Genomic DNA, 20,692 nt, shown 5'->3' with positions numbered 1-20,692 from the left:
AGTCCCAAATGGCAAGACTTGACAATTCAATTCCAAATTGTTCATTGAAACTCAGCATGCAGTTCTTAACGTTTAATTAAATGCCAAGTGCTGGTCGATTGAATATACATTTGTTAATCATGTTGAAAAGAACCACCGGGTGTATTAGAAAGCTGTTCAAAAATTGATTTGGATTCTGGTTGCAGTAGGCTTTTCACATTTCATAACAGACAGTGAATGCAAAAGGTATTTATCTGGGAATTCACCTCCCACTTTTTGATGATAAAATCAAACTCAAGGCAGCTTTAAGTTTGCTTTGGTTCGATATAACTTGGAGACAGTAACCTAACAGTTCCTCTTTTTCAATCAATAATAAAATGGTTCACCCATTAACTAGGGATCTGGTATTATGGGGTAGCAATGTTTTATTGTCCTAGTAACATATCACCCTTTCCTGTAATGATGTATTCTCATTCCACAAAAGACTAATTATTATAATGGCAATAAAAAGAGATTAAAATGCTTAAGGAGCACCTATCATACATCCTATTGGATCAACTTGGCAACACATTTGCTTTTAAATTACTCATCCCCTTTTTTCTCTTCATTCTAAGTGACATGTTACTGTTGATTCTGTAATTCAATTGGCAATAAATATCTAGGATACTTTTCTGTAGGCAACCTACATTAAAGTAACATAGCTTGCATCTTGGCTGCCTCTAAGAAGCATGTCATCCTTGCAGTAGCATCAACACAGAATCCCCTTCATATGATCCCTTTCTCCATGTGCTTGTGGTATGAGCAAAGACCATGGGAAGCTACCTTAAAACATGTCATACCTTTTGTCCATCTAGCCAATTATCATCTGCTCTGACCACCTGGCTGGGACTCTGGAAGCTGTCTGCCAAGTTACCTGCTACTAGATAATTTTAGCAGGATATGCCAGAGATTGAACATGAGACCGTCCACATGCAAAGAATGTGCTCTATCATTGAGCTATGGCACCTCCCATAGTCTTGTGTGAAGTAGAAGCACAAGTATATATGGCTATGGGATAAGACAGCTACAGTGAATAAGGATTACAGTGAGGGTTGCAGCCTGTGACTTCCCCAAAGGTACAAGTGTGCCAACATCAGCACAATTGCTGTGTATTCATGTAATTCTGGTTAACGTGAGAATTGTGCATGGTCACAGATAGACAGGACCAAGCTCAAGGACAGTCATCAGGAAAGAATGCAAAAATATTGCCACATGTGCAGTGGCATAGCTTGGGTTGCCAGTGCCCGGGTGGGGTGGGTGGGAGGAAAACGGACAGAGAACACATGTGCATTTAGCTGCCTAATGGCAACTGCGTCACCCAGGAGATCGTAGCCGCAGATATAAGAAAAGAAGAGTTGTTCCATTGTCTAGAAATTTCACTTCCTGGTTTCACATGGAGAATATTTTTCAATGGACCCCAGCGACGGGAGCACACAGCTATATTGAGGTAGCACTGGGTGTTGAAATTTTGTGCCCTGTCCCCACGCAACGCCACTGTAAACAGGCCTGAGTGTTTTTACCATGCAATTCAAACGGAAGCTTTAACATGCCGCTGTCACGCAGCAGGTTTGTGCAGTACAGCCAGGTCTGAATTTCAGGTGTATTTATCATGAAAAGTGCTGTGCAATCAATCCAAAGATTTTTCTAAATGTCTAGAGTCCCATGTTGAAGATTCCTAGATTCAATCCACCCCACATACTCGCCATGAGCTTCCCCAAGCTGTGATCATTCAGGGAGCCTGCCAGTTGTCACTTGAGTACAATTGAGCTTGTTCCATAGGTGTTTTAAGTGAGGCTGTGCAGTCCTATTTAAGATGGCAGCAGATGTAGCCTACCAGAACTGAGGGTCGCTACCAAGTTGGGTGTTGCTTCCTTTGCTCTTCATGCCTGATGAATGTGATCAGCTACATTTAGCATGATTCCCATCATAGCGTTATCTTAAAAAGTATACATGGAATTAGGCAAGACTGGTTATATCTGCTGCCTGGCCACCTTATCATTCCCAAATTCATTCTATATGTCAGTGCAGGTCTCTTGTGTGTCTTCATACTTTTGTCAAGTATGAAATGTCAACTGAGTCCCTATTAGCTGTGGGCCACTTTCTTACTTGAAAGACCTCTGTCTTCATGATTCAGCTCTCTTAATGCCAATGAATAGCCTTCATGATTCAGCCAATGAATATCAACTGAGTTTACAATTCAGACTGGGGGTGGGGGGTAAGCATAAATATTAAAATGGCTCTAAGCAATTGAATTTCCCATGCCCTTGGGATTACCCATTCTTTTTAGATTTGCTCTTATTTATTTATTTTTTAAAATCACTTTTCAATCAACGTTGTTTTTATTTGGTTCATTCAGATCTGATTCATCTTTTTGTGATGTGGTTTGCTCATAAAGTGAATGGGGTGCAGGAGAGGTTGGTAATAGACTCTGAAATTAATCATCTCCACAATCTGAAGCTGATGCCAGAAGCTGTCCCCCCCCCCCCCCGTTCCTTTCATTCTCCCATCACTGCATGTCCAGCACGCTTTCCCAGATGCTTCGTATTTGCTAACTTCTTGCATATGAAACCACAAAGCTTACTCATGTCTCCGAATTTTGTTATGCATTTTCCTGAATGAATACAAACCTGTGGTTCTTCTTCCTTGCCAACTCTTAAAAATCGGTGCCGATTCAATGTTACGTTAACAGTGGGATTTGCATACGAAATATGCAATGCAGTTATTATTGCTTAGTTTGTATATGCTATGTTTTGGAAGGCTTTCTCGTGCTCCTGCTTCATATGTTAATCCTACATGGACCTCCTCTTCCAATACTCATACATGCAGTGGTGTGTGTGTATGTGTGTGTGATTGCTGCATGCAGGAATCTTCATGTGTGTTTCAGGCTCTTGCCTGGAATTGCTTTCCATGCTGGGACCCTGTTAATTTGTAAAGCAGTTCACCAAGAAGATAAAATTTAAGCTCTGCCGGGAAGGTGAATGCAATATTAATAATATCCGGATCTGCTATAGTGCACAGTAAACCTAATATCTATATGACTGAAAAGATATTGCACTCGTTTAAAAAGCTAAGATGGAATTCAAAAGCTTTTTCTGAAAATGGCTTTCGTCTGTGTTTGTAGCCATGGCCAAAAATCTCTTTAACCTTCCCTCTCTACCCACATCTGAACAACAGTTACAAATGGCATCCCAACATTTGATTGCTACCATTCCTAAATAAGTGCTAAATCAAGTACTTATTGCTGGAAGCTCCATTTTGTTCCTCCACTCTCTCTCTCTACTAGCCCGACACCCAAAGGAAAATAAACCAGATAATCATGATTGTCTAACAGGTTCAGTAAAAGGGCTCCTTGAATTAGGCCTGCAACAGGGTGCATCTTCCTGCCAGTGCTGCTGGACCTGGTTGTTGTTGTTTAGTCGTTTAGTCGTGCCCGACTCTTCGTGACCCCATGGGCCAGAGCACGCCAGGCACTCCTGTCTTCCACTGCCTCCCGCAGTTTGGTCAAACTCATGTTAGTAGCTTCGAGAACACTGTCCAACCATCTCGTCCTCTGTCGTCCCCTTCTCCTTGTGCCCTCCATCTTTCCCAACATCAGGGTCTTTTCCGGGAAGTCTTCTCTTCTCATGAGGTGGCCAAAGTATTGGAGCCTCATCTTCAGGATCTGTCCTTCCAGTGAACACTCGGGGCTGATTTCCTTCAGAATGGTTAGGTTTGATCTTCTTGCAGTCGATGGGACTCTCAAGAGCTCTCAAGACCTGGTTAGCTTAACATTATAAACATACAAAAATGAGGTTTGCTTCCATACTAGCAGGAATTCCCCATTCATTGTTCACTTCTAAAGAGACGTCCAGTAATGTCATAGTCAGCCCATTGTATTCCAGCAGTTTTAATGCTCCCTCCCCCAATGGGTTTTGTGGTGATTTGTGGGGGGGGGGGGGTGTAAACAAATGCAACTGCAAAACCAACCTGTCCAGTGTGAATAAGCAAAACACCATTGAGGCTTTTAATGGCCCTGGTAGTTAGTGATGAATAACCTCTTAAATTCACCATGAATAGCCTCTCTTTAATTGTCCCAGTATCCCTTCTAGTCTTGCAAATGGGCCAGAAAAAGAATTACTGGTTTATGCTAATTATTTTTCTTTTCATATTTTATATAGTGAGAACACACTATTTTCTAGTTTGAGAGAAAAGCAGTAATTAACCCTTCTCTCATCAATGGGAACCAAAAATGGCATTAATGCTGCAGTTCTATACATGTTTAGCTGAGAATAAGTCCCCTTGAACTCAGTGGATTTTACTTCTGAGTAGACATGCATAGGATTGTGCTGTAAGAAATTCAAGGGGCAATTAAGAGGCTGTTCACCACCATTCCTGCACCCATGCCCATCAAGGAAGAATAAAATGGGTTGGCCTCCAGTGAAGAAACTTAATTAAAATTGCTGGAAACCTATGCTGTTTTTGCTTGTCTGGAATGCCCATTTTTATCCTTCCAGCTAATTGGGGAAAAGCAAAGCCACAGCAATGCTAAAGGACTCTAATGTGGAAGCAATCTAGTTAAAATATAAAGGTTTCTTTCATCTAGATTTTATTCATTTTTTTCTGTTAGGTCTTTCTTTCTTTCCTTCTTTCTTTCTTTCTTCCTTTCTTTGTAAGGCAAAGTTTAGATGATATTCCCAACTTTTTGTGATGTAGTTCTTTAAACAGAAAGGAAATCATTAAAACTATATAAAAAATTCTTTTCTTTTCTCTCAGTCTTCCCTTTTTTCTATTTCTTCCTTTACTTTATTGAACATTCACAACTTCCTATAATAGCCTGCCATGCATGGATTCTTCATTACACACACACACACACACACACACACACACACACACAAATATATATATATATATACACTCTTGAGAGTCCCATGGACTGCAAGAAGATCAAACCTATCCATTCTTAAGGAAATCAGCCCTGAGTGCTCACTGGAAGGACAGATCCTGAAGCTGAGACTCCAATACTTTGGCCACCTCATGAGAAGAGAAGACTCCCTGGAAAAGACCCTGATGTTGGGAAAGATGGAGGGCACAAGGAGAAGGGGACAGCAGAGGACGAGATGGTTGGAAACAACAATATATAACAACACCATGTATTTATATTTAATCAAAGCCAACCTTTCTGTTAAGGATCCATTGTAGTTGATCACTGGTGCTGCAAGCAACTAAGCAACTTCCTTGGGCTACCAAGAATTCTAAGTTTGGCTCCTTTTGCCTGCTGGGCTAGGGGTGATAGTGGGGACATCTCTAATAAGAGAGGCTGACCTTGAAACTCTATTGGCGTTTCCTAGAGAGAGTTTTCTCCCTACTTCCATCCTGTCCACCCCTTCTGTGCTGTCCACCCCTGAACTGTTTAGTGGCAAAGTGGTATTGGTCAAGGAGGGGGGCAATTGATGTTGTCATCAGTGGCAACAGAATAACCCCAAGGTAAGTACCTCCAATGAGATAAGCAGAGCTCTTATTCTATTGCCTATTGCCTGCACTTATCCTTTCTGCCCATCCAATCCTCTGACTCCCTTCCTTTGGTCCATCATCTTCTGCCATTTGTCCCCCAGTCTGTTAGTGCCTTCCATTAACCTTCTCATTGGCCAGTAGCTGCCCACTTAATATACTGTCCAAGACCAATGAGAACCATTGCAGTTCTGCTATGGCCCATTTTCTGTATTTTTTCTTTTAAATTCAGTTAATACATTTATGATTATTTTCCATGGCATAAATGATTGTTTTCTGTTACGAGAAAAATCTCTCCTCTTTTAAACACCATCTTTATTGAGACATGTAATGTTTGAGTTGGTTTGCTTATACTTCATGGCAGCTTTTTAAAACTTTGGAGATAACCTACAATAGTTGGAAATAGATAACTTAATGAATGGCTGTTAAGTTGAGAAAAACAAGAGTAGAATACTTTCTACATCAAGGAGGCCATAGAAATTATCGTATTTTTTGTTCTATAAGACTTTCTCCCTCCTAAAAAGTAAGGGGAAATGTGTGTGTGTCTTATGGAGCGAATGCAGGCTGCGCAGCTATCCCAGAAGCAAGAACAACAAGAGGGATTGCTGCTTTCACTGCGCAGCGATCCCTCTTGCTGTTCTGTCTTCTGAGAGTCAGAATATTTTTTTTTCTTGTTTTCCTCCTCCAAAAACTAGGTGTGTCTTGTGGTCTGGTGCATCTTATAGAGCGAAAAATACGGTATATTTTACAATACAAATATTACCAAGCCTGGTGTTTAAAATTCATGATCCTTCCAACTTATAGCAAGGATGGGGAAGCTGTGACCTTCCAGATATCATTGGATTCTAATTCCAATTAGTCCTGGCCAGCATGGCCAATGGTCAGAGATGTAGTTCAACTACATTTGGAAAGCCTCAAATTCCTCATTCCTGGCTTATAGTGTGGGCAGTTGTTATAACCTGATTATAACCCGAACCTCAATGAAGGTTGGAAATCCCTTTGGAATTTCTCCTTTGTCGATCGGCAATCCACAGTTGCAAGAAGCGATATCTATTTTCAATCCCCTTTTCTATTTCCTTTTGCAGCCTTTTGATCAAGGAAGAGTTCACAAAGTCTTCCGCACCCTATACAGCAGACTTCATGCCCTTAATAAACTCTCCTCTAAAGCTGCTAACGCCTGATACCTGGAATGTCTATCCAAGATAACTCCTATAATTTCCTAAAATTCTGTTCTGTCGCTTGCGTTTCTTACTGGATGATGTGGAAGCTTTTGCCAGTCATTTTGATGTAATTAATTAATTGCTGCTCTTTAGTCCTTACTGTAAAACACAAAGGAAGTTGCGGCGGCGCTGCCACATTTGAGATGACTCTATGCAGTGTTTAGGCCAGCTGAGTAACAAGCAGGCTTAGACAGTGTGAGATTTAAATGTACTTTCAACTAAAATGCCTGTCATATTTTGCATAGATTTAAGCAGGTTTTCTTAAGAGAATACTGATAAAAATGACTCTTTAAAATCATATGTAACTTTAAACCTATGCAAATTTTATCTCAATCCTCTTTTTAAATTTTTTTTTTTTTTGCTAAATTTAAACCAAAATAACTTGAGCTAGCTTTTCAACTAAAACATAATCTTTTTTTAAAAAAAAACCAAAAACCAAAATCTAGGCAATGGCACTGTACCAAAAGTGGATAGAGTGTTTCCTTGAGCGTACCTAAATAATAAATTGTTTCAGTTAGCATGTGTGTGATTTGAAGCTATCTTTGGATACAGGATTTATTTTTATTTTATTAAAGTTGTGCTAATTTTTTATATGTGCTGAAACGGCAGTATCTGTTTTCGTTTGTAGAACTTTTGAAATAGCTTTCAAAGTGTGCAGCTTTAACTTCTTCATGTGTGTTCTCTCTAATTGATGTTGCTTTTAACTCACAGGCTGGTCTCCCTCCCTAACCCCTTTATTAATGAGTGGTGGTCCTGTCCCCCTGGGTGGCAGGCCCACCCTTCTTCACCAAGCTGCTGCCCAGGGAAATGTAACTTTATTGTCAATGCTGCTTAATGAAGAAGGTCTGGACATTAATGACTCCTGTGAAGATGGCTATTCTGCCTTGTATTCTGCTGCTATGAATGGACATACAGGTATGGATTTTGTCCGTGCCCTGACTTTACTATCTGCTGTGTTTATATGTGCTTTTGTAGTTCAGGGGAGGAATTCCACAGTGCGCTAAGGTGATTGTTCCACCAGGGCAAGCATTTTGGCTTCCCAGAGAGAACAATCTCCTCTCTCCTTTCTCTAGGTAAAGGGACCCCTGACCATTAGGTCCACTTGTGACCGACTCTGGGGTTGTGGCGCTCATCTCGCTTTATTGGCCGAGGGAGCTGGCGTACAGCTTCTGGGTCATGTGGCCAGCATGACTGAGCCGCTTCTGGCAAACCAGAGCAGCGCACAGAAATGCCGTTTACCTTCCCGCCGGAGCGGTACCTATTTATCTACTTGCACTTCGATGTGCTTTTGAACTGCTAGGTTGGCAGGAGCAGGGACCGAGCAACGGGAGCTCACCCCGTTGCGGGGATTCGAACCGCCAACCTTCTTATTGGCAAGCCCTAGGCTCAGTGGTTTAACCCACAGTGCCACCCGTGTCCCCTCTTTTCTCTAGGCTTCTCCTAACAGGCCCCTAAGCCCATTTTGGGGGGAAACCCCCGTTGCACAACCAGAGGTCCTCGTACAGGACTTCCACCGATAGGACTCATTAATTGAATCCCACCCTGTGTACTTAACAGTGACATCCTAAACGTGGCTATGGAGAAGCAAGTCCCCTTGATTTCAGTGGGGTTTATTCCCATGCAGACGAGGGCAGGGTTGCCTAAGGTTGCAGCACTAGACACCAGGGGTGAGGAAACTGGTCAGGTCGGTGGGCCTACCTCTTGGCCAAATTTTGGACAGGTGGACAGTTAATCATCTGATGCCACCGTGACATCAAGTGATGATTGTCAGGATTTCAAAGCAGTATCACACACATATAATGTCAGGTGTGGAGCAGGTGGATTTGCTTGGGGGCAAATGGCCAACTGGAACCAGGGTCAAATTTGGCTTGCGAGGCAAAATTTCCCACACCTCCTATGCACACTTACCTAGGGGTTTGTCTCACTGGACTGTTGCAGGGAGCCAGGCTTTTTAGTAGACATGTATAGTCAAACCACAGAGCCCGATCAGAAGGTCGGCGGTTCGAATCCCCGTGACGGGGTGAGCTCCCGTTGCTCGGTCCCTGCCCCTGCCAACCTAGCAGTTTGAAAGCACGTCAAAGTGGAAGTAGATAAATAGGTACTGCTCCGGCGGGAAGGTAAACAGTGTTTCCATGCGCTGCTCTGGTTCGCCAGAAGCGTCTTAGTCATGCTGGCCACATGACCCGGAAGCTGTACGCCAGCTCCCTCGGCCAATAAAGCGAGATGAGTGCCGCAACCCCAGAGTCAGTCATGACTGGACCTAATGGTCAGGGGTCCCTTTATCTTTTTATAGGATTCCATACCCTCCAACATTTCTCCGATGAAAATAGGGACACCCTTTTCCATAACAATAAATAATAATTTTATTATTTATACCCCACACATCTGACTAGGTTACCCCGGCAGCTCTGGGCAGCTTCCAACATATATAAAAACATAATAAAACATTAAACATTTTTTTAAAAAAAATCCCTATACAGGGCTGCCTTTCGATGTCTTTTGAAGGTTGTATAGTTACGTATCTCCTTGGCTTGGGGGGTCACATAACTCCACACCCTCCAACATTTCTCTGATGAAAAGAGGGGCATCCTGCCATACCCTTCAACATTTTTCCACTGAAAATAGGGCCATGTAAGGAAAACCGTGACATTCCGTGATCAAATCAGAAACCAGGACAGCTTCTGTAGATCCAGGACTGTCCCTGGAAAATAGGGGCACTTGGAGAATTTGGGATTCCACTGTTATTGGCGGCATGCCCTTGATCTTTCATTCTGAAATTATATGGAGAAAACAGTATTAACATCAAAGTATTGCTGAGACATTTCAACACAGTTTAAGCAAATGGAAAGCTTTTATGGTCAAATAATTTTTATCACTCCTGGTGATTATTCAAGACTTGTATATGTTGGAAGGAAGGCAAAACAGTCCACTGAGAAACTGGTACAATTTGGACGGAAACTTGATGGCTGTGTTTCTTCTGCCTAAAACAAGTAATGAAATTGATCACATTGGGAACACACAATGAGGTAGAAAAGCTGGTGGTTTTCAGTGGGCTGTCACGACGATAACAATTTGGATTTGTTTTCAGAATGATGAAATATATCAGTACCAAGTTCAATATTTTATTTATGACAGTGAAGAGGAGTGGTTGCATAGAAATCCGGGTTCTGCTCTGTGTTTGGGCATTAAAGTTCACTGAGTGACCTAGGGCAAGCTGTTGTCTCTCTGCTTAGCAAAGTAATTGGGAAGCTGAACTGTTGCTCTTTATTCCAGAGAGAAATGGCAGGATCAAACCATGAAGCAGTGCAGATCCTAAACAACTTGATCTTGCAGCCCTAAGATTAGCTCCTGGTGTGAGACATTAATATAAACTCTGGGGTCTGATTGCAGCTCTTCTACACTGGTCTCCTTCCCCTGTAGACATAGATGTGTCTACATTTGGGTCAGGATGGGACACTTACAGCCTCAGAATCCTATAACTTCATCAGATTTGAGCAAGAGGTAGCATAGAAAGCCGTTGGGGTGGGGGTGCAGTAAGGAAAGCAGTGGTTGCAAGGGAATCTTGGAGGTACATAAGAAGAATCCTTTTGGATTAGACCAACATTTCAGTTGCCAGTTTCCCAGTGTGGCCAGTCACAAGTCTCCCACAAGCTAGACATGAAGGTAGTAGACCTCTCCCATCGATTCTTCTTGGCAAATGACATTCTGCCTCCGAATGGGGAGCGTGAATGTAGCCATCATGACTTGTAGCAGTAGACATCTCTGTGGATTTTTCTTATCCACTTACTAAGTCATCTTAAGCTAGCGGCCATCACCAAATCTTGTGACAGCAAAATCCAAAGTTGGAAAATTTCCAGTGTATTCCAAAGCATTAAAAGGCTCAGAAAGGTTTTTCTTTCTGTATTGGCTCCCTGTTTGTGGAGTGTTCTCCCCAGGGAAGTTCACCTGGTGCCTTCGTTATGTATTTTTAGGTGAAAACGTTTCTTTTCAATAATATTCTCTGGCCTTTTAAATGTGTCTGTGGGAAGAGGGGGATATTGTTTTGCTGTTTTGTTTTAATTTTTTACTTGCTTTTATCCTGTATTTTATTCTGTGAACCACCCTGAGATCTTATGAAGAAGGGCGTTATATAAATCTAATAAATAAAATAAAAATAAAAAAGAACTTGGTGAACGGGAAGACTTTGTTAATTTGCTCTCTCTATGTATGAGAGATAAGTTTGCCTTGCCCAGGTGTCTTAGTAAGCTGGCATCACAATGCAGAATATTGCCTTTGGTAGATAAGAACATATGAAGACCCATCTAGTCCAGCACTCTGTTTCAACAGTTGGACAACCAGATATCCAAAGGAACTTTTATGGTTACATACTGTAGATGCACGGTTTCTGAGGAATGCTCTCTGGTTTTCAAACCCTTATCTCTCCCCGCCACTTCCCTCTTATATATCAATATGCCTTTGTGTTTTCCAACTCCTAGATTGTGTAAGATTGCTGCTGACTTCAGAAGCTCAAGTTGATCCTGTTGATAAAAATGGCTTTACACCCTTGTGTTCAGCAGTTGCTCAGGGACGTTGCAAGTAAGTAACATGGCAATTATGTGTTTCTCCAGACACAGAATTCCTTGTAATCTTTTAAGTATTGGGGTGCACAAGCTGCGAGAGAAAAACGTACTCAATTAAAGACTTATTCCTGCCTATAATCCTCAATTGTAATATTATTATGAGATTTTCTGTTAGAAGTAGAGATGTTTGGGGATTTTTAAAAAGCTCTTGAGTTTCTATGATTTACAATAAAGCCATGCTGCAAAAAAGGTTTCGCTTTCATACTTCATACTGCAACATTTTAAGTTATATATTTGTATTTTTATGTTGTAAACCATCCTGTGGTCTTCAGATGAAGGGCAGCCTATAAATTTAATAAATAATAGTGTTCTTTCAAATGGGAAAAATGGGTCTTGCCTTCTAAAAATGCATCTCTTAACGGGAGCTCTGGACGGATTTATGGTCAAGCTTTTACTGAAAGCCTTATCAGCCATTTCTTTGAGCACAAAAATTAAATGAAAAGCATGTGCTGGCAGCTGATGGGGAAATTGCGTTCATTGATATTTTGCCTTTGATCCTTCAAAAAGTGGTCTGCCTACAGAAAAAGCCCCCTCAGTTGGGGTATAATATGTCAAAGAGCAAGGATGTTTCATTTAACGCAGTGCCTGAGGAAACGGAATAAAGGCACACTTTTGTAGGACTTTGATGGTAACTGACTGAAGCAATACATTACAATTTTGAAAAGCTGCTTTCTTGTGAGAAATATCTGTGTACTATATTTAACCATGGAAGGATATAATTTGGGGGGGGGGTGTCAGTTGGGATTGGCCGGTAAGGTGAGGAAGCTGAAGTTATCCGCAAATCAGTTCCTCACTGTTATCAAGGTGTGAGAAACTGTTTAAATATCCCCAGAAATAGGAGAAGTATAGTATTGTGAGCTAGATTCTCTAATGTGAGCCTATTTCAGAGCTTTCACACTTATAATTGAAAAAGGGGTAACAGACCTTCCTTTAACAGTCTGCTTAAAGAGATTTGCTGAATTCATGTTTCCTCCTCCTCCTCCTCCTCCTCCTCTTCCTCCTTCTTTTTCTCTGCAAACTAGTGATCTGATATCATCCCCCTCACCAATAAAATAAAATAAAACTTAGAGCCTTACTACTCTTACTTGAAAGTAAGTCTGATTAGTTAGCTCTAAGAAAACATGCTGAAATTTCTAGCCTTTTGGCATTTTATTCTGGGTTTAGTGCTATTTCCTATCCTGGGAGCTTACACTCAAGACCCTCCTCTATATAAAAAAATAGTTTGTGTGCATTGGGTGGGTTATCGTATTTTTCACTCCATAGGAGCACTCCGCAGGCTTGCAGATAGCTGCCTGAAGCCTGGAGAGCGAGAGGGGTTGGTGCGCACCGACCCCTTTCGCTCTCCAGGCTTCAGCGAAAGCCTGCATTCGCTCCATAGGACGCACACACATTTCCCCTTCATTTTTGGAGGGGAAAAAGTGCATCCTATAGAGCAAAAAATACGGTACTTTGGCCTACAAGAAAGATAATGTGAATGCCAAATCATGTAGTCATTAATGGGCATACCCATGTCTGACATGAATATCCTTCCCACATTACAATTTTTGTGATAAGAGAATGTTGAGGAGGCTTGTGGTTTGTTGATTGCATCATTGCATGCAAATAAGCATGGACCTGGCATGTTCTGGTCGGGTCACGAAGAGTCGGACACGACTAAACGACTAAACAACAAATGCAAATAAGCTGATACTAGTTTTTATTTGTTCCGTTTATACTACCAGAGCCTTTGCAGCGATAATTCGATTGTTTTATGTTTATATCCCTTTTCATTTTGAAGGCTCTGAGCAGTAAGAATGTGGGGTAGTATAATGGGACAAGTATGAATGTTGTTGTGAGAGCAGCAAGATATGCTTTTCATAGCTGCTGAATACTTTACATTTCTTGCTAAATGAAACTCTTTCACTATTATATGAAAGATTGTAGAAAAACAGAGCTGATATCAGCTCTTTTCAGGTAATCTTGTATCCATCCATCCTCTCTGGACTTGAATAGGATTAATTCTAATAGTACTGCAGAGATCCATATTTTACTGATGATTTGATTGTGTCTATGAGTGCATTCAATCTTATGGATGGTATCTCCTGCAAATTTTGTTGTTCCGTTTTCCTAGGGTTGCCAAGAAGTAAAAACCAGGGTACCCCAAAAGTTGTCGAGCTTCTGTTTAACAAAATCACAATTTTGCGATTGTCCTATGATCTAGGACAAAGTGCCGCCTTTCATAAATTCCCCCTGGATGTTCCAGCTTTCAGATTCAGACATATGGCAGCCCTATTTTTCCTTGCCACCCTAGCAGATACTGTTGCCGCCCCAGAAATCTGGCATTTAAATGACTGAGATGCTATTTATATTGGCTAGAACTCCACATAGTTCAGACAGGTGTGGTGCAGGTTTTCCTGTGGGGCTGTCAATCAGACTGATTCCTGACCTGAGGCAACCCTGTTATTCCAGTTACAGATAACATCCTTTCAGTGGAAAGTGTCACTTCTGCCATCTCGTCTGGTGGCTTGTCAGATTTTGCCCCAGAGTTCAGCACTCAGTTGAGAGGAGACTTGGAATTGATCTCAACTTCCTGCCATTTGGAGAGCAATGTGCTCTCTTGTGACCATAAACTATAACCCCTGTTCATTTACATACATTTCAATTCATTCTGCAGCTTTTGCTCTCATCTTCATTTCCTTTTAATCTCAGACAGCCCTGTCCTTATTTCCTCCTGCTCTCCCTCCCACCAGTCTGAAGGATTCTTATGCTTCTGTTCTTTAAATGTTTTGATGCTTCTCATTTTTCCTCCTATTTATCAGTCCCTCTTAATTTTTCTAACACTTTGCCTCTTGTTTTCCTCCTCTCCTTGCCTAAATATTTTCTTACCATACCTCTCTTGTTGCATATCTGTTCTGCTTGTCCTGACACCCCAGTTTTGGGCACCCTAGTTTTGCAAACGCCTAGTTCTCCCCCCCTCCCCTCAGTCTCTATCAAAAAATGAGGTATTAAAAAGGAATAAGATGCATTCTACATATACAGGTAACTCGCAACATATGTACTTTTAACTTGTGCAATTTCAGCTTTAAGTGCTTTACCTACTACCCAGCTGAAATCACACAAACTAAACACACGCAAGGCGGGGAGCTTAAAAGCTCTTTCTGCACCAGGTTTTCCTGCTGCAGAAAAAGTGCTTAAGCTCTCTCTCTGCTTTGTGAAGGCAAGTCCTGCTCAGCACACCAGCTTCAGAAAGGTAGGGATGCTCACACAGGGACAGTTCCAGGATTGTTTTGACTATACACGATTTCAGCTTTGCATGCAGTCTCCAGAACATAACCCCTGTGAATTACCTGTACAGTGGTACCTCGGGTTACATACGCTTCAGGTTACATACACTTCAGATTACACCGCTAACCCAGAAATAGTACCTCAGTTTAGGAACTTTGCTTCAGGATGAGAACAGAAATTGTGCTCCGGAGGTGCGGCAGCAATGGCTAAAGTGGTGCTTCAGGTTAAGAACAGTTTCAGGTTAAGAACGGACCTCCGGAACGAATTAAGTACTTAACCCGAGGTACCACTGTATATTATATTGCAGTGAAGCCGTTTAGATTTAAGGAGATTGCTGGCTACCAGAATGAATAGTGCCAAATGTGCTGTTCTTAAACAAAGGTTTCTAATTACCTGAAGTATAAAATCCAATAAAATGTTTTCCTAGAATCCAGAAGGAGCAAAGGCAGGAGTGGATGCATTTATTATATAGGTAATCTGAATTCTATCCGGTTGTGACCAGTTCAGGGTCAGAAGATGAGGGAGTTGGGTTGCAACCAAAACCACGTGTTGGCTAGTGTGAGTGGAATTTCCATTGGGAAGACATGATTTTGACCCTGTAACCTGTGCTTTTATTGCTTTGATCATCAGATGCTTGTACCAGAAGCTTTTAACATTCCACACATCCTGACTATACAGTGTTCATGGAAGAAGCTGCCATGTTGAACCCTGTCACATGCGGACTTGCACACTTCACAGACTCTTGAACACACATGGCCACTATCTCAAAGGCCTTCCTGTTTAGCCAGGCCTCATTGCATCTCTTTGGAAATCCACTTCTCAATTTGATATCTGGAGTTTCTGCTTCTGTTACTTGCTGGGACTGGGAGCATGCTTCCTGTCATAGGTGCCAACTTGTAGGGGCCGTGGGGGCTTCGCCCCTCCTCAGTAAAATATTTGAGGGGGCCGGGCCCCCACAAAGTTATGGGCATTCCTATTCAAATGGTGTGTGCGCACTGCATCATATGATTGATTATGCGGGGCAGAGCTTACCTGCCCCCCACAATATTTTATTGGCACCCCTGCTTCCTGCCCTTGAATTTTCCTTACATTGGTACTTGCCCATATGCAGCTGCCCAAGATTTACAATTGGCATCTGGTGCCTTGCTCCCTGATCCACTCAGAGAGCTATTAGATGGATGAATACTAGTGTCAGGTATAGTGGTCACTTATCTGTGGAATTCCCTTTGCAGAGAAATATGCATAGATTCCTCTCTGTTGGCTTTTAGAAGAGACCTTATTTTATTTTTATCAACAAAAAATGCATCCTGGTTTTAAGCACTGTGGTCCATTCTACTGCTGCTAATTTAATGTTGTTGTTTCCTGTTTTTATTGTTTTAATTGCTAGTAATCATAACACGTGCTAATTGCTTGGAAGAGTGAACACCCTAAAAAGGCAGGACTTCATGAAATCTGTTTAAATAAATAAAACAAATAAATAATGCCATATTAATAAGCTAAGGAGACATGTGCGAACACAAATTGACCAGTTTGCTTGTTATAATTCAAATATTCTGCAACATATTCCTCAAACTTCATTAGCTGAAGTCTTCACAAATAACTGGATGAGAGAATTTGCCTATTTTCAGTATCCAGGCACCAATTTTGGATTTAATATGTGTCCCTGATCATAATGGTTTTAAGGCAATTACCTTTGTTGATGCAGTATAATCGAATCTATGTTTGGAGAAGGTATTGTAGCTGAATGGCATTTTAAAGGTCATGTCTTTTCCAGGTCAGGTATTCTTCTAACATGTCCAATGCTTCTGTCCCTAGATGTGCAGAATTATTAATCATGTATCATGCTGACATTAATCACGCTGCTGAAAAGGGAGAGACACCTCTCTACTTGGCCTGTAGAAACGGAAATAATGAATGTGTCAAACTCTTGTTGGAAGCTGGAGCAGACAGAAGTGCAGAAACCTGTGTAAGTCTTAAAAGCCCATTTTTCAAAGTCAACATTTCAAGAAGAGCAGGAGTGAGCTGCTTCAGAATGGTTTCGGTTGAGGCATATATTAATAACCCTAACGGCTGCATTGCTGTGTGTCAAAATGGCTTCTGTTGAGGCATTTGTTCATAATCTTAACTGCTGTACTGCATGAAATCCTTTGGAATTAATGGAAGGTTTCACATTTATATGGTTGTGTGCCGTTGTAAAATGCCTTCAACTGCATTCAATTATTTATTTCCCCATAAGATTTCTGAAATAATTATCTTTCCTGTCATCCTGCCTCACAGACTTGAAATTTGAAGCAGTTGTTACTCACATCCTGCTCCTATAAGCTCTTGTTTTCCATGATGTCAACTTCAATAGAGATTTTTCTTGTCTCTGATTCAAAAGCTCGGACACCTTGCTTAGTAGAAGATTGCTTTTGTTCTTCCTGCAGAGGAAACAGTCTACAAAGGGGTGGTAAAAAAATTGAGGATTCTTTTGGGTTTTTTAAAAAGGAACTTCTGAGAGAGTAATAGATCAGACTAAATAAGGAAGATTCTTATTCTATCTTTGAAATTAACATACAACAAATGAATATAAAGAAACTGACATCTCACTGTTTTTAAAAAATGTTTGGACTTTGGAAGATGCAGAAATATTTTAAAAATATAGGAGCAGAAATATTATGTTCCTAGTAACAAAGAAGCAGATAAATCATCCCAATTTATTACCACCCGCCATTCCTATATCCATATATCAAATTACGTTTCCTGCTAAGGACTCATTCATATGTTTTTAAAGTAACTATTTCAGTGCATGAATATTATATAGCAGTGGTTTTTAAACACTGTACTGTTAGGGCGTTTGCTGCACAACTCTTACAAATTTTGCTGGAGAGTTCAGGATGTACTCTTGGTTCATATCGTCCTTAGCTATCATCCCCTGAAAACTAGGCAGATATCTTAAAACATGTCCAGTACTATTTCTGTGCTTCTGGGGGAGTGGTGGACGTGTTGGCAGCATTTGGACATAATAGTTCCTTTTGGTGTATTTTGACAGGAAAAAATCTAGCCTCCCCCATTGCCTCTTCTCCTCTAGTGCAGCCACAAGAAGGAGATGGGAGCCTTCACTTCCCATTTGGATTAACCACAGTTTAGTGATATAAACCTTAAACAGTGGCGAATCTTACCTATGGTTTATTGAAAGAAGCCAGCTTTGTAAACAACAGTTTGCAGGGCTCTGATGAAATGGCAAGCTGTGATTAATCAAAATAGAAGCACAAACTTCTGGATTGCTACAGAGGAGGCTGGGGCATGGGGACACACAAGCTTGGGGTGTATCGTGTGGCCTTTATCTCCCAAGAAGTTAGTCTACCATTATCCTTATTCTATCAAGGGACATTTGCTAAGTTTCCAGTAACACAGTTTGAAATTCAAAGATATAGGCACATAAATTACTCTTGTTGCTGCTGATGTGACAACTTACTATGCTTGTTCAAATTATATTTAATGTATTTTTAATCTTTTATTGGAAGCAGCCCAGAGTGGCTGGAGAAACCCAGCCAGATGGGCAGGGTATACATTATTATTATTATTATTATTATTATTATTATTATTATTTGCCCATTACATTCAATGGAGCATACTATATTCATATTTAAAAAATTGGGGTAATATTTCCATTGTGTCTCTCAGTACTGACTGAACTGTCCAGTGTTAGGTTGGATGGATTGTTGCTCTGTCACTATAAGTATCTTCGTATATTGAGTGAAGCATTTGTTTCCACTCAAAGACGTGGTAGAAGATCACAGCAGAAATCAGAGAGAGAAATAGAAATGTGAAATGGAACAGAAGCAGAACAGGTTCTGTATTAAAGGCATCGTGGCTTGGGATTCATTTTCATAAGGCTGAAGATCTCCGGTTTGTAAATGCAGCTTTTATCAGAGTCCTTGTTAATTTTGTGAACGATTTCATCCAGAAATGGTTCAGAAACGTATCTATCACTCATTGTGCCATTTAATAAGCAAAGGTCCCTAGACATGCCTTGCTTAACAAGATAGATTTGGTCGGTTTGGAAATGATCTGTGGAACAGGTGGTTCAAAGATGTTTATACATGCCAGCCTTAGGGCTGCCTTCAGAGAGCACTTTATTCTGTTTCCTCACCTGATATTTTTAGGCTTTATGTGATCTTTCACATGTCGTAACAGCCACTTCTGGAAAACTAGTGGAATCTCGTGGACGTTTAGCTCTCATATGTTAATTGCTTCCAGAGAAAAATCTGTTTGCAATCACAGTAATCTAGAAAATCACAGAAGTTTTGCATTTCCCCAGTATTCATGGATCTCACAACTGCTGCTCACATGATGAAATTTGGGGCAGTATCCCAGCATACAGTTCTTTCCTGTTGTTTTCATGGGGAAGAGAAGTACACATGTGCATAAGGTGGCGGGGGGTTGCGGTTTCAGGATGACAAATCCAACGATGTCCTCTAGTGTCAATAAATTTTAGCTCAACCTGGTAGTAAGGTAAAGGTAAAGGTACCCCTGCCCGTACGGGCCAGTCGTGTCCGACTCTGGGGTTGCGCGCCCATCTCGCTTAAGAGGCCGGGGGCCAGCGCTGTCCGAAGACACTTCCGGGTCACATGGCCAGCGTGACAAGCTGCATCTGGCGAGCCAGTGCAGCACACGGAAACGCCGTTTACCTTCCCGCTAGTAAGCGGTCCCTATTTATCTACTTGCACCCAGGGGTGCTTTCGAACTGCTAGGTTGGCAGGCGCTGGGACCGAGCAACGGGAGTGCACCCTGCCTCAGGGATTCGAACCGCCGACCTGACGATCGGCAAGTCCTAGGCGCTGAGGTTTTATGCACAGCGCCACCCGCGTCCCACCAGCCTGGCAGTAGATCTATCAAAAAGGCCCAGTTCCATAACACAGCAGGTCATGCAGTGCAAAAGGAACATTAGATACAGGGAGAGAAGCGCTAGCATTATAATCAGGAAAACTAATGCAATAATCCCCATGTCTGAAGTCCCATGTGGTCCTCTGTGTCCATTCCTACATCTGTGCGATCCTAGGTGGGCTACAAAAGTTGGTCTTTTTCATATACAGTGGTACCTCGGGTTACATACGCTTCAGGTTACATACGCTTCAGGTTACAGCTTCCGCTAACCCAGAAATATTACCTCGGGTTAAGAACTTTGCTTCAGGATAAGAACAGAAATTGTGCTCCGGCGGCGCAGTGGCAGCAGGAGGCCCCATTAGCTAAAGTGCTGCTTCAGGTTAAGAACAGTTTCAGGTTAAGAACGGACCTTCAGAACGAATTAAGTACTTAACCTGAGGTACCACTGTACTGGGTAAGCAGCAGTGCTGTTTTCTGGAGAGCTGGGATAAAACTGGATGTTGAAAATATTATAGAGGAGTTCTAATAAGCCTGAATGGACGTGGGTGGTGCTGTGGGTTAAACCACAGAGCCTAGGACTTGCCGATCAGAAGGTCAGCGGTTCGAATCCCCGCGACGGGGTGAGCTCCCATTGCTTGGTCCCTGCTCCTGCCAACCTAGCAGTTCAAAAGCACGTCAAAGTGCAAGTAGGTACCGCTCCGGCTGGAAGGTAAACGGTGTTTCCATGTGCTGCTCTGGTTCGCCAGAAGCGGTTTAGTCATGCTGGCCACATGACCCAGAAGCTGTCTGCGGACAAACGCTGGCTCACTCGTCCTATAGAGCGAGATGAGCGCGCAACCCCAGAGTCAGTCACGACTGGACCTAATGGTCAGGGGTCCCCTTTACCTTTACCTAGTAAGCCTGAATACAGTGGTACCTTAGGTTAAGTACTTAATTCGTTCCGGAGGTCCGTTCTTAACCTGAAACTGTTCTTAACCTGAAGCACCAACTTAGCTAATGCGGCCTCCTGCTGCCGCTGCACTGCCGGAGCACAATTTCTGTTCTTATCCTGAAGCAAAGTTCTTAACCTGAGGTACTATTTCTGGGTTAGCGGAGTCTGTAACCTGAAGCGTATGTAACCTGAGGTACCACTGTAATTGTGTTTCATTTTATACGTATGAGGATCTTTGCAACACTCTGACACTGCAGTCCTGTACCTGTTTTCCTGTTCATGTT

At 41.9% G+C, this 20,692-nt stretch overlaps 1 protein-coding gene across 1 annotated transcript in view; it reads left to right on the top strand.

Moving 5' to 3' along the window:
* Positions 1 to 20,692, top strand: part of CTTNBP2 (cortactin binding protein 2) — a 126,084-nt gene that overhangs the window by 54,120 nt on the left and 51,272 nt on the right. The window contains 3 exon segments of the mRNA XM_081023454.1: positions 7,437 to 7,640; positions 11,201 to 11,300; positions 16,424 to 16,574. Of these exon segments, the coding sequence (XP_080879580.1) occupies positions 7,437 to 7,640; positions 11,201 to 11,300; positions 16,424 to 16,574 (455 nt within the window).

The sequence above is a fragment of the Podarcis pityusensis genome (genome assembly GCF_964106645.2).
Source record: "Podarcis pityusensis genome assembly, chromosome: 10".
NCBI classification, from domain to species: domain Eukaryota; kingdom Metazoa; phylum Chordata; class Lepidosauria; order Squamata; family Lacertidae; genus Podarcis; species Podarcis pityusensis.
Note: the sequence above shows the minus strand (reverse complement) of the source record. Positions and strands in the feature narration are given on the sequence as shown.